Source organism: Ylistrum balloti, unplaced genomic scaffold (genome assembly GCF_031769215.1).
Source record: "Ylistrum balloti isolate Yb309-2 unplaced genomic scaffold, AGI_CSIRO_Ybal_v1 Utg370652, whole genome shotgun sequence".
NCBI lineage: Eukaryota > Metazoa > Mollusca > Bivalvia > Pectinida > Pectinidae > Ylistrum > Ylistrum balloti.
In genome coordinates this window covers 607141-620327 of record NW_026782396.1, presented here as the reverse complement: position 1 = coordinate 620327, position 13187 = coordinate 607141, and the positions used below count along the sequence as shown (strand labels likewise).

Sequence of the window (13187 nt, the reverse complement as noted above, 5' to 3'; positions counted from 1 at the left end):
TCGTCTAGTTCTATAAAATCTAAAATGTTACGGGCAGGAAGTAAACTAGGTCACATCTATTTGCATTGTACTTTGTAAACAGGAATTAATTGAATAATCTTGATGTTACACAAATTTACATCTCTTATAGATTCACTCGTTTGATCATCATTTGATGACAACTCACAACACTACTCCCATCACTCTTCTGATCATCAACTGATGACAGACCTAACAACACTACTCCCATCACTCTTCTGATCATCAACTGATGACAGACCTAACAACACTACTCCCATCACACATATGATCATCAACTGATGACAGACCTAACAACACTAATCTCATCACTCTTCTGATCATCAACTGATGACAGACCTCACAACACTAATCTCATCGCTCCTCTGATCATCAACTGATGACAGACCTAACAACACTCATCTCATCTCTCGTCTGATCATCAACTGATGACAGACCTAACAACACTAATCTCATCGCTCCTCTGATCATCAACTGATGACAGACCTAACAACACTACTCCCATCACACATATGATCATCAACTGATGACAGACCTAACAACACTAATCTCATCGCTCGTCTGATCATCAACTGATGACAGACCTAACAACACTAATCTCATCGCTCGTCTGATCATCAACTGATAACAGACCTCACAACACTCATCTCATCTCTCGCCTGATCATCAACTGATAACAGACCTCACAACACTCATCTCATCTCTCGTCTGATCATCAACTGATGACAGACCTAACAACACTAATCTCATCGCTCGTCTGATCATCAACTGATAACAGACCTCACAACACTAATCACATCTCTCGTTTGATCATCAACTGATGACAGACCTCACAACACTCATCTTATCTCTCGTCTGATCATCAACTGATGACAGACCTAACAACACTACTCCCATCACACATATGATCATCAACTGATGACAGACCTAACAACACTCATCTTATCTCTCGTCTGATCATCAACTGATGACAGACCTCACAACACTCATCTCATCTCTCGTCTGATCATCAACTGATGACAGACCTAACAACACTCATCTTATCTCTCGTCTGATCATCAACTGATGACAGACCTAACAACACTCATCTTATCTCTCGTCTGATCATCAACTGATGACAGACCTAACAACACTAATCTTATCTCTCGTCTGATCATCAACTGATGACAGACCTAACAACACTCATCTTATCTCTCGTCTGATCATCAACTGATGACAGACCTAACAACACTACTCCCATCACACATATGATCATCAACTGATGACAGACCTCACAACACTCGTCTTATCTCTCGTCTGGTCATCAACTGATGACAGACCTTACAACACTCGTCTCATCTCTCGTCTGATCATCAACTGATGACAGACCTCACAACACTCATCTCATCTCTCGTCTGGTCATCAACTGATGACAGACCTCACAACACTAATCACATCTCTCGTCTGGTCATCAAATGATGACAGACCTAACAACACTCGTCTTATCTCTCGTCTGATCATCAACTGATGACAGACCTCACAACACTCATCTTATCTCTCGTCTGATCATCAACTGATGACAGACCTCACAACATTCATCTTATCTCTCGTCTGATCATGCCTTGCTAAAAAACTAGCAACACTCATCTAATCATTCATCTGATCACCGATTGATAGCAGAACAACTCTCACATTTTCACTCCTCTAAATATCAATTCATGACAGAAATTCAAAATACTTTCAACTTATAATTCGCCAGATCATCAATTGATGATATACATCACAACACTCATCATATTATTCGTCTGATCATCAAGTGGTGACAAAACTAATCATTGTATCTTTAGACAAATTTGAAAAATTTTTTGTGAACAACCAACTCTACCTGAAACTACTTTGAAAAGTACATTAAATGACAGAAATAGGGGTAGTTATGATGGTTGGGTTTTAGCTATACAATGTGACAATATCCTACTCCTTTAACAATATAAGATAGTAGGCTAGAACATGTTAATTACAGTCAATAAAGAAACTCACAACTCAGCATTGTTACATAACAAAGCGTTACTGGTGATACTTTCGGTTTTTTTGTTTTAGGGTTAGAGGGTTATCAGCTGTACAAAGGCTCTATGAGTTTTATGTTTCATTGTAGTAATTTTTACAAAAGCTTTATTGTCAGTGCACATGTTTCCTTCCAATATTACTGCAGATATTCACTGATCAGCCTATTTAGCGTTCTGTAATTCGCTTTCCATAAATTCCACATTACATGTTTAATTATTCAAATGTTCTGTTAATTGTTTTACACATGATATTTACACACGTCATTGATTCTGAATATTATTTTGCACCATCACAATGATTAAAGTAGTAAGAACTTTATCCTTATTTTTTGAAAACTTCAGAACATTTAACTTATAAAAAGCATTTTTACTGACACGATAAATCTTGGCATCACAGTTCTCAGTGCATCCTGGGTGAAGGATATAAATAACGTTATATAAAAACATCCAACTCTGTTTCTCTAACTCATACTACTTGCATATAAATGAATCATTAATCATATTACGTTTCACTGTGAGAAGACTGCTCTCCTATATCAATGATGTACATACAGGCATGAGTCCAATGAATACATACAATGATGAGTCTACACACATGTTCAATGAATATATACAGGTATGGGTCTACACACAAGGTCCTATGAATACACATTGGGATGATTCTCAACATGAGGTGCAATGGATGCACACAGGATTGAATCTCTACACAGGGTCCAATGAATACAAACAGGGATGATTCTCCACACGAGGTCCAATTAATACACACAGGGTTGATTCTCCACACGAGGTCCAATGAATACAAACAGGGATGATTCTCCACACGAGGTCCAATGAATACACACAAGGATGATTCTCCACACGAGGTCCAATGAATACACACAGGGTTGATTCTCCACACGAGGTCCAATGAATCCACATAGGAATGATTCTCCATACGAGATACAATGATTAAATAGAAGAATGAATCTTCACAAGGGGTTCAATGAATCAGAACCATTCCTTGACTTCTATCCATATCTTTCACAACAACTCTTATTATATTCGCAATCATAATTTGTAAGAGATCTAACGATTATAAGGTGCACAGACTTACATAGGCAGTCAGATCTGTCGGCAGCGGTGACAAACAAAACAGATGAATGCAGCCAGTCTGACTTGTCAACAATGGTGACAGATTAAATACAGACACATGAAGGCATTATGTCACACTGACACCTGTAGGTAATATGTCAGGTCGAGAGTGGTGACAGATTAAACACTGATACATGTGGGTAATATGTCAGGTCGAGAGTAGTGACAGATTAAACACTGACACATGTAGGTAATATGTCAGGTCGAGAGTGGTGACAGATTAAACACTGACACATGTAGGTAATATGTCAGGTCGAGAGTGGTGACAGATTAAACACTGACACATGTAGGTAATATGTCAGGTCGAGAGTGGTGACAGATTAAACACAGGACACATGTAGGTAATATGTCAGGTCGAGAGTGGTGACAGATTAAACACTGACACCTGTAGGTAATATGTCAGGTCAAGAGTGGTGACAGATTAAATACAGACACATGTAGGTTATATGTCAGGTCGAGAGTGGTGACAGATTAAACACTGATACATGTAGGTAATATGTCAGGTCGAGAGTGGTGACAGATTAAACACTGACACATGTAGGTAATATGTCAGGTCGAGAGTAGTGACAGATTAAACACTGACACATGTAGGTAATATGTCAGGTCGAGAGTGGTGACAGATTAAACACTGACACATGTAGGTAATATGTCAGGTCGAGAGTGGTGACAGATTAAACACAGGACACATGTAGGTAATATGTCAGGTCGAGAGTGGTGACAGATTAAACACAGACACATGTAGGTAACATGTCAGGTCGAGAGTAGTGACAGATTAAACACTGACACCTGTAGGTAATATGTCAGGTCGAGAGTAGTGACAGATTAAACAGACATATGTAGGTTATATGTCAGGTCGAGAGTAGCGACAGATTAAACACAGGACACATGTAGGTAATATGTCAGGTCGAGAGTGGTGACAGATTAAATACAGACACATGTAGGTAATATGTCAGGTCGAGAGTGGTGACAGATTAAACACTGACACCTGTAGGTAATATGTCAGGTCGAGAGTGGTGACAGATTAAACACAGGACACATGTAGCTAATACCACAGGTTGAGAGTGGTGACAGATTAAACACAGGACACATGTAGCTAATCACAAAGAACGACAGTGGCGACAGATTTAACACAGGACACATGTAGCTAATCCCACAGGTCGACACTGGTGACAGATTAAACAAACAATGGTGACAGAAATAACACACAGTCTGACCGTCGAGAGGTGTGGCAGACACACGTAGTTGACTTGATAACTGGTAATCCCTGATGATTATGCATTAAACCAAAATCAAAACACAATAAATTCTCAAATATACACCAATAATATGAGTATTATTTTAATGATTTTCAAAGACAAGTAAGAAATGTATCACTCACGCAACGAGGGCTAAGAAATCTATCTTTCACTAATGATTTTCTTAGGCGAGTAGGAAAAATATCGCTCAGTAACAATTTCCAGAGACGAGTGGGAAATAAATCGCTCATTAATGATTTCCAGAGACGAGTGGGAAATAAATCGCTTATTAATGACTTCCAGAGACGAGTGGGAAATAAATTCCTCATTAATGATTTCCAAAGACGAGTAAGTATATATATATATATTGCTCATTAATGATTAGCAGAGATGAATAGGAATTATTTAAATTTGACAAGGTTTTCGTTACATGCACAAATCCTGAAAAATTGTTGAAACTTTTTCTTTTGTAGAATCATTAGATTTGCAGATATGACTAAACAAAATAAGTCAACAGAATTTAAAAACTACAATGTTGAAACAACTTTTCACAATTTTCTAAACTAAAGACTATTTCAACTAACCCAATTTACAAGCATGATTATGTATAAATATTAAGAGAAATATTTGTAGAATGAAAACAAAAATGTCATATTTTAGTCACGAACAAATTTGAAGAGATATGACAAAGCATAAAAGTATGTAGTTACAATTCATAGGACGTAAAAGAATGTGTAAAACATATGATAAAAAATCTGTAATGATCTCATCAAATTTGACACATTAATTTGTAAACCACAGCGCACAACAAATATAACTAATGTGAACAAATCCATTTCATGTTTTAAACATTAATATGTAGGAATGATATCTATAATCTTTGTTATGAAACTCCTGGTGTGAACAGTTATTAACAGAAATCAAGTATCTATATGATACAATGAAAAATTCAGGATTCGTGTCACCAATCACAAGCATTCCCCATCTTCTGAGTTTGTGGAACAGTGCCTTCTCCGCACCTGTAATGGGTCATCAAAATGTATCACAGGAAATTTGGCTGTGCCAGAGGAGTTACTCCCCTTGTCGGCTGTGTACAGTTTACTATCTCCCTCTGATGCAGACCTATCACAAATTTCGCCCTGTTCTAAGTCTTTACAAGGTTCTCCTGAGGAAAGTGGATGTACTAAGACAGAGGTTTTATCACCATTACACTTATTGTTTTGGTTGCTATGGTGACTACAATTATCATCATGACAACTAGAGTGACTACAACTGTGGGCATTGGAACTGAGTTTATCTGCAGAAAGTACATGACAAGGCACTGTAGGAAGTAGATTTAAGTTGAGACTGTGACACACCTGTTGCTTGCTGTCTTGTGAGTCTATCACACTCTGTCTACTACCCGAGATATCTGTTGAACTGCTGTCACTGTGACATGTCTGTTGCTTGTCTTGTGAGTCTATCACACTCTGCCTACTACCCGAGATATCTGTTGAACTGTTGCTATTGTTACATGTCTGTTGCATGTAATTTGAGTCTATCATGCTCTGCCTACTATCTGGAGTGTCTGTTGTGGTACTGCTTGGAGCAGCCTCATCTTCTGGGGCCTCAGCTATAAGCAGAGTACGCTCCCCTGGAACATCAGGGGAAAAACAGTCGAGAAGATCATCACCAAGCTCTTCTTCTTCTGTGTCATCACCAGTGATTTGCCTTACCTCTTCATCACAGGCTGCATCATCTCCTGTCCAATCGCTTGTTGTTGAGCAGTCATTTGACTGCGAGTCACATGTGCTGCTACGGTTCAGCTGGTTTGGGGAATTGCTGCTTTGTTTCAGCTGGTTCGGGTAAATGTGGGTCGATGATGTGAGAGAGACTGTTTTATCTATAGGACCTTGCACAGTATGGGAACAAGCAATTGGATCCTGTGCCAATGGATGCAAGACAGAGTAGCCTTTTGTCGTATGTTTGTGCTGATTAGAATTTTGTGGTCTCTGTGGACTAGCACCAAAACAGTAGCGGTCACGTACTCGAGCTTTCTCTGCACCACTACTTTGACTTCGCTGCAAGTAACTAAGTCGGCGGCGGCTGGGACACTCTGATAATTTGGATGTTTTTGAACATCTGTGTGCCTCCATGCCAACAATCAATAAAGACGGTTGTGACTGGGATACTTTTTCACGATATTTTTGGCAGGGAGATAATAAAAGTTTTCCGCGTGTACTTACACACTCCTCAGTGATTGGTGGGCTATCATAGTCACAGCTCTTTTGGCGTACAAGTTTTCGATCTTTAAATCGCTGTTTTTGCTGTGGACTAACCATTTTTGCATTAGGATTTAGATAATTCATACGTGGTATATGACACATGTCATTACTAGAATCTTCTTGAGGCGAATGCTCATGGTCAAGGTTTGTTTCAATATAGCTGGAGTTGTCAGAATAGTAGGTAGATGGTGTCAGGGGGACGTCCAGAGTTGAAGACCCAGACAACTCAACACTGCTGTCAAAGCTTGATATGGTTATATCAACCGGAACCAGGAGGGACCCTGTAACAGCAATTCCTACACATCATTACAGGACAGGTGATAATTATACAGGTAAACATTGTATAATGTGTAGAAATATCTATCCTGTAACCAGGATTGCTACACACCATTACAGGACTGGTGATAATTATACAGGTAAACATTGTATAATGTGTAGAAATATCTATCCTGTAACCAGGATTGCTACACACCATTACAGGACTGGTGATAATTATACAGGTAAACATTGTATAATGTGTAGAAATATCTATCCTGTAACCAGGATTGCTACACACCATTACAGGACAGGTGATAATTATACAGGTAAACATTGTATAATGTGTAGAAATATCTATCCTGTAACCAGGATTGCTACACACCATTACAGGACAGGTGATAATTATACAGGTAAACATTGTATAATGTGTAGAAATATCTATCCTGTAACCAGGATTGCTACACACCATTACAGGACAGGTGATAATTATACAGGTAAACATTGTATAATGTGTAGAAATATCTATCCTGTAACCAGGATTGCTACACACCATTACAGGACAGGTGATAATTATACAGGTAAACATTGTATAATGTATAGAAATATCTATCCTGTAACCAGGATTCCTACACATCATTTTTTATGATATAATATGTGCTGCAGTTATACAATACCTTTTTATGTACCACAGTACCAGTTGAGGTGATTTTGCTCTCAAACCCTGCGGGAGGGAAATCGATTTACTTACCTGTCGCAGCGGAATCGCGACAGGTTCACGAGATAAATTGGTAGCAACGACATTGTGGGGAAGACAGGCAAAAGGGATTAAGTTACTGTATATGGTTCAGACATGCCTATATCAGTCCACCGGGACATCGCGGCAATGACAAGCTACAGGTATTAATTTTAACAGTAACGTTAACTGCTACAAGGTTACAATGTTTCCTTGCTGTACATGTACAACGTACATTACAAGTCAAATGCGTACCAACTCAGTACTAAACCGATCTTCTGTTAAGTTTCTGTTAAGTCCTGTGAAACTGTAACCAACATACAAAATGTGTGAAATCAACCAAAAAATCATTCATACTTTCCCTGATTGTAAAGCTGTTCTCAATTACAGTTCTGTATCTGATCAGGGTATTCAAGAAGGCTGCTAACTAACGGTATGACTTTAATTAGAATTCAAAACAAGCAATGTTTTTATGAAAATTAAATATTCTGCAATTCACTGTAGGTCTTTGAATAGCCCTGATCATTGAATACAGAAAGTAACAATTTCAAAGTATTGAAGTTTGGAAAATGGAAGAATGCAAGCCTTACTTAGTGAAAGTTAAATAAGTCTCATTGTAATTATAGGTTAAGATTATTTCTCAATTATCACTAGTGACCCAAAGTTAATACGTCCATTGCATTTTGAATTTCAATAGAATGGATGTAGCTGCAGGTGCTTCCATATTGGATGTGTAAAAAATATTTCCAGTTTACACATTTGGTATCGATATAGTACATTGTAATCACTTCAACTATCAAGATGTTTGTTTATCTACATGTGTAATGAACTGCATATTGAATATGAATTATTAATTTTTGAAAATATAGAATAAAACATCACTGGTATTGGAAAATCTAATCTAAAAAATCAGTTCCGTAAGAATTCAAATATCTAGTTTTTGTTAGAACATAGAAAAAGATGTTTCAGTTTTGATTTCACTTGAAAGTTTTTCCTTTCTTGACAGTCCAATACATACCAATGTTTCGAATAATAAACTGTCCTGAGATTTGGAACCAATACATTTTTAGTAGATACACCTTGTAGACTCATGATGAACACTTCCAACCAAAATAAAATCACAGGTGTTACTCACACAGACACATAGATAAGTGAACATTTTCAGTACATCAAATTATGTGGCTACTCGAGGTAAGTACAGGCCTAATAAAATGTTTCTACAAGAAAATGAAGGAAGGTCGAAGGGTTCATCCCTTTTTATATCTTTACATTTTTTTTTATTAAGGTGAAAACATCTAATGAATTACTTAAAAATTGTCAAAAAGGAATGTGTGTTAGATATATGTGGGAATGTGTTTAGATATATGTGGGAATGTGTGTTAGACATATGTGAGAATGTGTGTTAGACATATGTGAGAATGTGTGTTAGATATATGTGGGAATGTGTGTTAGATATATGTGGGAATGTGTGTTAGACATATGTGAGAATGTGTGTTAGACATATGAATATTTCTGAAGTAAAGTACATACAACATTGCTGATGTTTCTAAACTAGATAAAACAAAAGGTTGCAAAAAAATTATCCATAGCTCGTCATTGCAAAAGGAGCGATTTTCCCACCACTTTGCCTAGTGGCTAATTCTCATTGCTCACCATCGCTGAGGGACATTGTCCAGGTACAAAGGAAGGCTGTCTATAATCCCCATCACTGCGGGAGTAATGTTCCTGCGACATCGCTCAGGCGAAGTTGAAGGGAGATTTTAACCCCTTCTGCATGCTCAACATTCCAACAGGGTATGAGAGCCAAATTGCCTCAATGGTACTGTATATGGCTGAATATACCATTTACATAGTACAGTTATCTGTTAACTTACCATTCACAGGTTCGTTTTCATTTGGTGGTTCATTGCTCGGTGGTCGGAAGGTAAAGCTGGGTGGGAGAGAAGCTTGTTTACAGATAGGTGTCTTTAACTTACGAACATATGATGGGACAGGTGTTTTAATCTTCAACATCATCTGGGGACAAAGAAATCATGGCTATCAATCAACCCAGTGAACAACAAGAGGCCTACATCACTCACATAGCTAATTTAGCTTTTCAGCCATTTAATATAGAATTCCAAATTTGACAAACAATTTCTGATATAATTATCACACTGGGTCTTGCCCTTGTGGTCAAAAAGAGGTCAGATTAACTATTCATAAAAATTGCTTCTGACCAACCATAGACTATATCCTTGTATTGAATGACTTTTTTGAACTTACATTTCCCCAATTGGGCCCCTCTCTTCCTACCTTGTAGGCTGGGATGCATCATTTATACAGAACTTAGTCTTCTTCATCCAAGAATGTTTCAGACCCAATTTGGAATATCCATTTATTCTCATAGGAGGTGTAAGATTTTAAATCGTTATTCTTTCCACAAACCTTGTTCCTATTCACCCAAGAATACTTCTGACCAAATTTGGAGCATATTTTATCAAGAATATATTACTGTGCATATCAACAGGTATGATAAATAAAATCCATGGGAATGTTATTCGATTGCAATCTTCAAATCATTTAGTATTCAATTGGTTTTACACAATTGGTTTCAGTCACAAACATTTGGTACTACTTGTAAAAGCCAATTTATGATATCTTTTACTGAAATTACATTTTTTCCGTATTCTGTGTTTTAGTTTTGTCCACCTATAAGCCACGCCGGCACTTAAGCTGCACGTCCGACTCACAAGGAAAAAACCATGGCTTATAGGTCGAGGGAAATCTTCAAAGAAAAATGTAGCTGAGAGTTTGTAAACAAGTGATCTCGCCTCTGTTCCCTTGAAAACATTTATTTGATGTCCATGAATTACATGTTTCACTTAAATTTCATGCATAACCCCTGCATCCCAAACTACCTTCCAATGATGTACTTTACAGAAACCAAGACTCCAAACTCATTGTATCTTTAGTATTTACGATCAAACGTCCAGTATGGGATGACTGTAAAGCCATTCTGATACACATACCTCCATCTCTTCCTCTTTAACATTGACATCTCTACCAGTTGATTCTTCTTTTTCTTCTTCATTGTCATCCTCTTCATCTAACAGCTCGTCTTCATCCACCATGCGATGAGATTCCTGTGTGTTAAAATTTAGAGTATTACATTAGATTTCACAACTCTTGTTTGATAACTATTCTGTTCCTCATCAATTCGTTCATGAACAACTTGATCAAACTATACATGCCTGTTTTCATTTATACTTTGTTTCTCTTGCCCATTTATGACAGATAAGAATAATATTCAAAATCACTTTGAAAACATTTTTTAATTATTTCAGGCAAAAATGCCTGAGCTGTCAAAGCATTATAATATTTAAACACTAAATCTAAATAACATTTTTCTGTTTTCTGAAATATTAAGGAAATGAATTTGAATCTGCCCAGACACTCTCGGAGAGTTCACTTAACAGATATTGCATTAGCTTATTGTGGAGGAGAAGACATACCTTTCACAGGACTGTGTGTTATACAATATATATATCCAAGCCCTGATTGATCTAGAAAATTAATTATCCAAGCCCTGATTGATCTAGAAAATTAATTCTCCAAGCCATGATTGATCTAGAAAATTAATTCTCCAAGCCCTGATTGATCTAGAAAATTAATTCTCCAAGCCATGATTGATCTAGGAAATTAATTCTCCAAGCCATGATTGATCTAGAAAATTAATTATCCAAGCCCTGATTGATCTAGAAAATTAATTCTCCAAGCCCTGATTGATCTAGAAAATTAATTCTCCAGGCCATGATTGATCTAGAAAATTAATTCTCCAGGCCATAATTGATCTAGAAAATTAATTCTCCAAGCCCTGATTGATCTAGAAAATTAATTCTCCAAGCCATGATTGATCTAGAAAATTAATTCTCCAAGCCCTGATTGATCTAGGAATTAAATTCTGAAAATCACTAGATGTAAGATGGACATTAAATAGCATATATTTCAGCAAGTAAATCATGTACAATGACCTGCTTGGTCAGATCATCAAGTTAAGTCAAGATGTACTCAGATCAGTTGTTTTAAAGTTGCTACAGTCATTAACATAAAAACTATTATCTTATCATCAGGAGTATTTATTGTGATATAAATCAAAAGTAGTTTGTGAAACATTCTTTTTCCTTCCATAGCTACTTTCTTTCTTAAATATAAACATCACGTTAAATGATCAAGTTATGATCATTGATGTGATGTTGAAATAATGGCTTCAATTTGAACAGTCAGTATACAAACAAGGATAAGCTAAATCATGGTGATAGTTAAATACACAAATTTGGTTTGCATTTTCTCACAAAAACATTTCATGAGGCAATATTGGAAGAGAATACCACTGCAGTAAATGTAAACAAATTGACACAATTGATAGTCCTGACCATGACAGAGAGAAATACCCACAAGTACTAACCATGTGTAGCCTCTCTGTTAAACAGGAAGTAAGAAAAATAATTGACAGAGAGAAATACCAAAAGTACTAACCATGTGTGGCCTCATTGTTAAACAGGAAGTAGAAAAAACAATTGATAGAGAGAAATACCCACAAATAGTTAACAATGTGTAGTCTCAGTGTTAAACAGGAAGTAAGAAAAAATAATTGACAGAGAGTAAAATCCACAAACAGTTAACCATGTGTGGCCTCACTGTTAAACAGGAAGTAGAAAAAATAATTGACAGAGAGAAATACCCACAAGTACTAACCATGTGTAGCCTCACTGTTAAACAGGAAGTAGAAAAAATAATTGACAGAGAGAAATACCCACAAGTACTAACCATGTGTAGCCTCACTGTTAAACAGGAAGTAGAAACAAGAGATCCCAGTGGGATCTTGGCGCCCACCATTTGAGGATCTGTTTTCAGTTCCTGAAGATTTGTTTATTTTTGTTTGTTTGTTACAGGTGTTGTAAATGTTCATGAACTGGTCTTCATTGAATGTACTCAATGATGGCACAAGATATTTTTATTGAGCACCTATTAGCAAATATCATTTGAAAAAGATCCCAAAGTATTATTAGATAGCAGTCAGTTACAGGTGGATAATGGACAATGTGCTTGTGCTGTATTACTGTCGACATCCAAGATGGCTGCCTGTGGGCCACCTTGATTTCAAATCAGTCCAAAAAAGGTACAATGCACAACTAGGGACCAAGGGAAACCAATATCTATGAAATATCAGAAGGATCCATCCAGTACTTCCTAAGATATAGCAGTAACAAGATTTTACTCTCAAACTCCAAGATGGCTGCCTGTCAGCCATCTTGATTTCGGATCAGTCCAAAAAGGTATAATGCACAACTTGGAACTAAAGGGAACCTGCATATGAAATTTGAGAAAGATCCATCCAGTGCTTTCCAAGAAATAGCAGTAACAAACTTTTACATTCAAAATCCAAGATGGCCACCTGTCTGCCATCTTGAATTCGAATCAGTCCAAAAAAGGTACAATGCACAACTAGGGACCAAGGGGAAAC

General features: G+C 37.0%; 1 protein-coding gene across 1 annotated transcript in view; it reads right to left on the bottom strand.

The window, feature by feature from the left end:
- Positions 1 to 5394: 5394 nt before the first annotated feature.
- The window catches only part of LOC132557266 (voltage-dependent T-type calcium channel subunit alpha-1G-like), a 212357-nt gene continuing 204564 nt past the window's right edge, over positions 5395 to 13187 (bottom strand). Inside the window, exons 34-36 of the mRNA XM_060221755.1 lie at positions 10693 to 10806; positions 9556 to 9697; positions 5395 to 6971 (exon numbers count right to left, since the gene is read on the bottom strand). Of these exons, the coding sequence (XP_060077738.1) occupies positions 5395 to 6971; positions 9556 to 9697; positions 10693 to 10806 (1833 nt within the window). The remainder of the gene's footprint in view (positions 6972 to 9555; positions 9698 to 10692; positions 10807 to 13187) is intronic.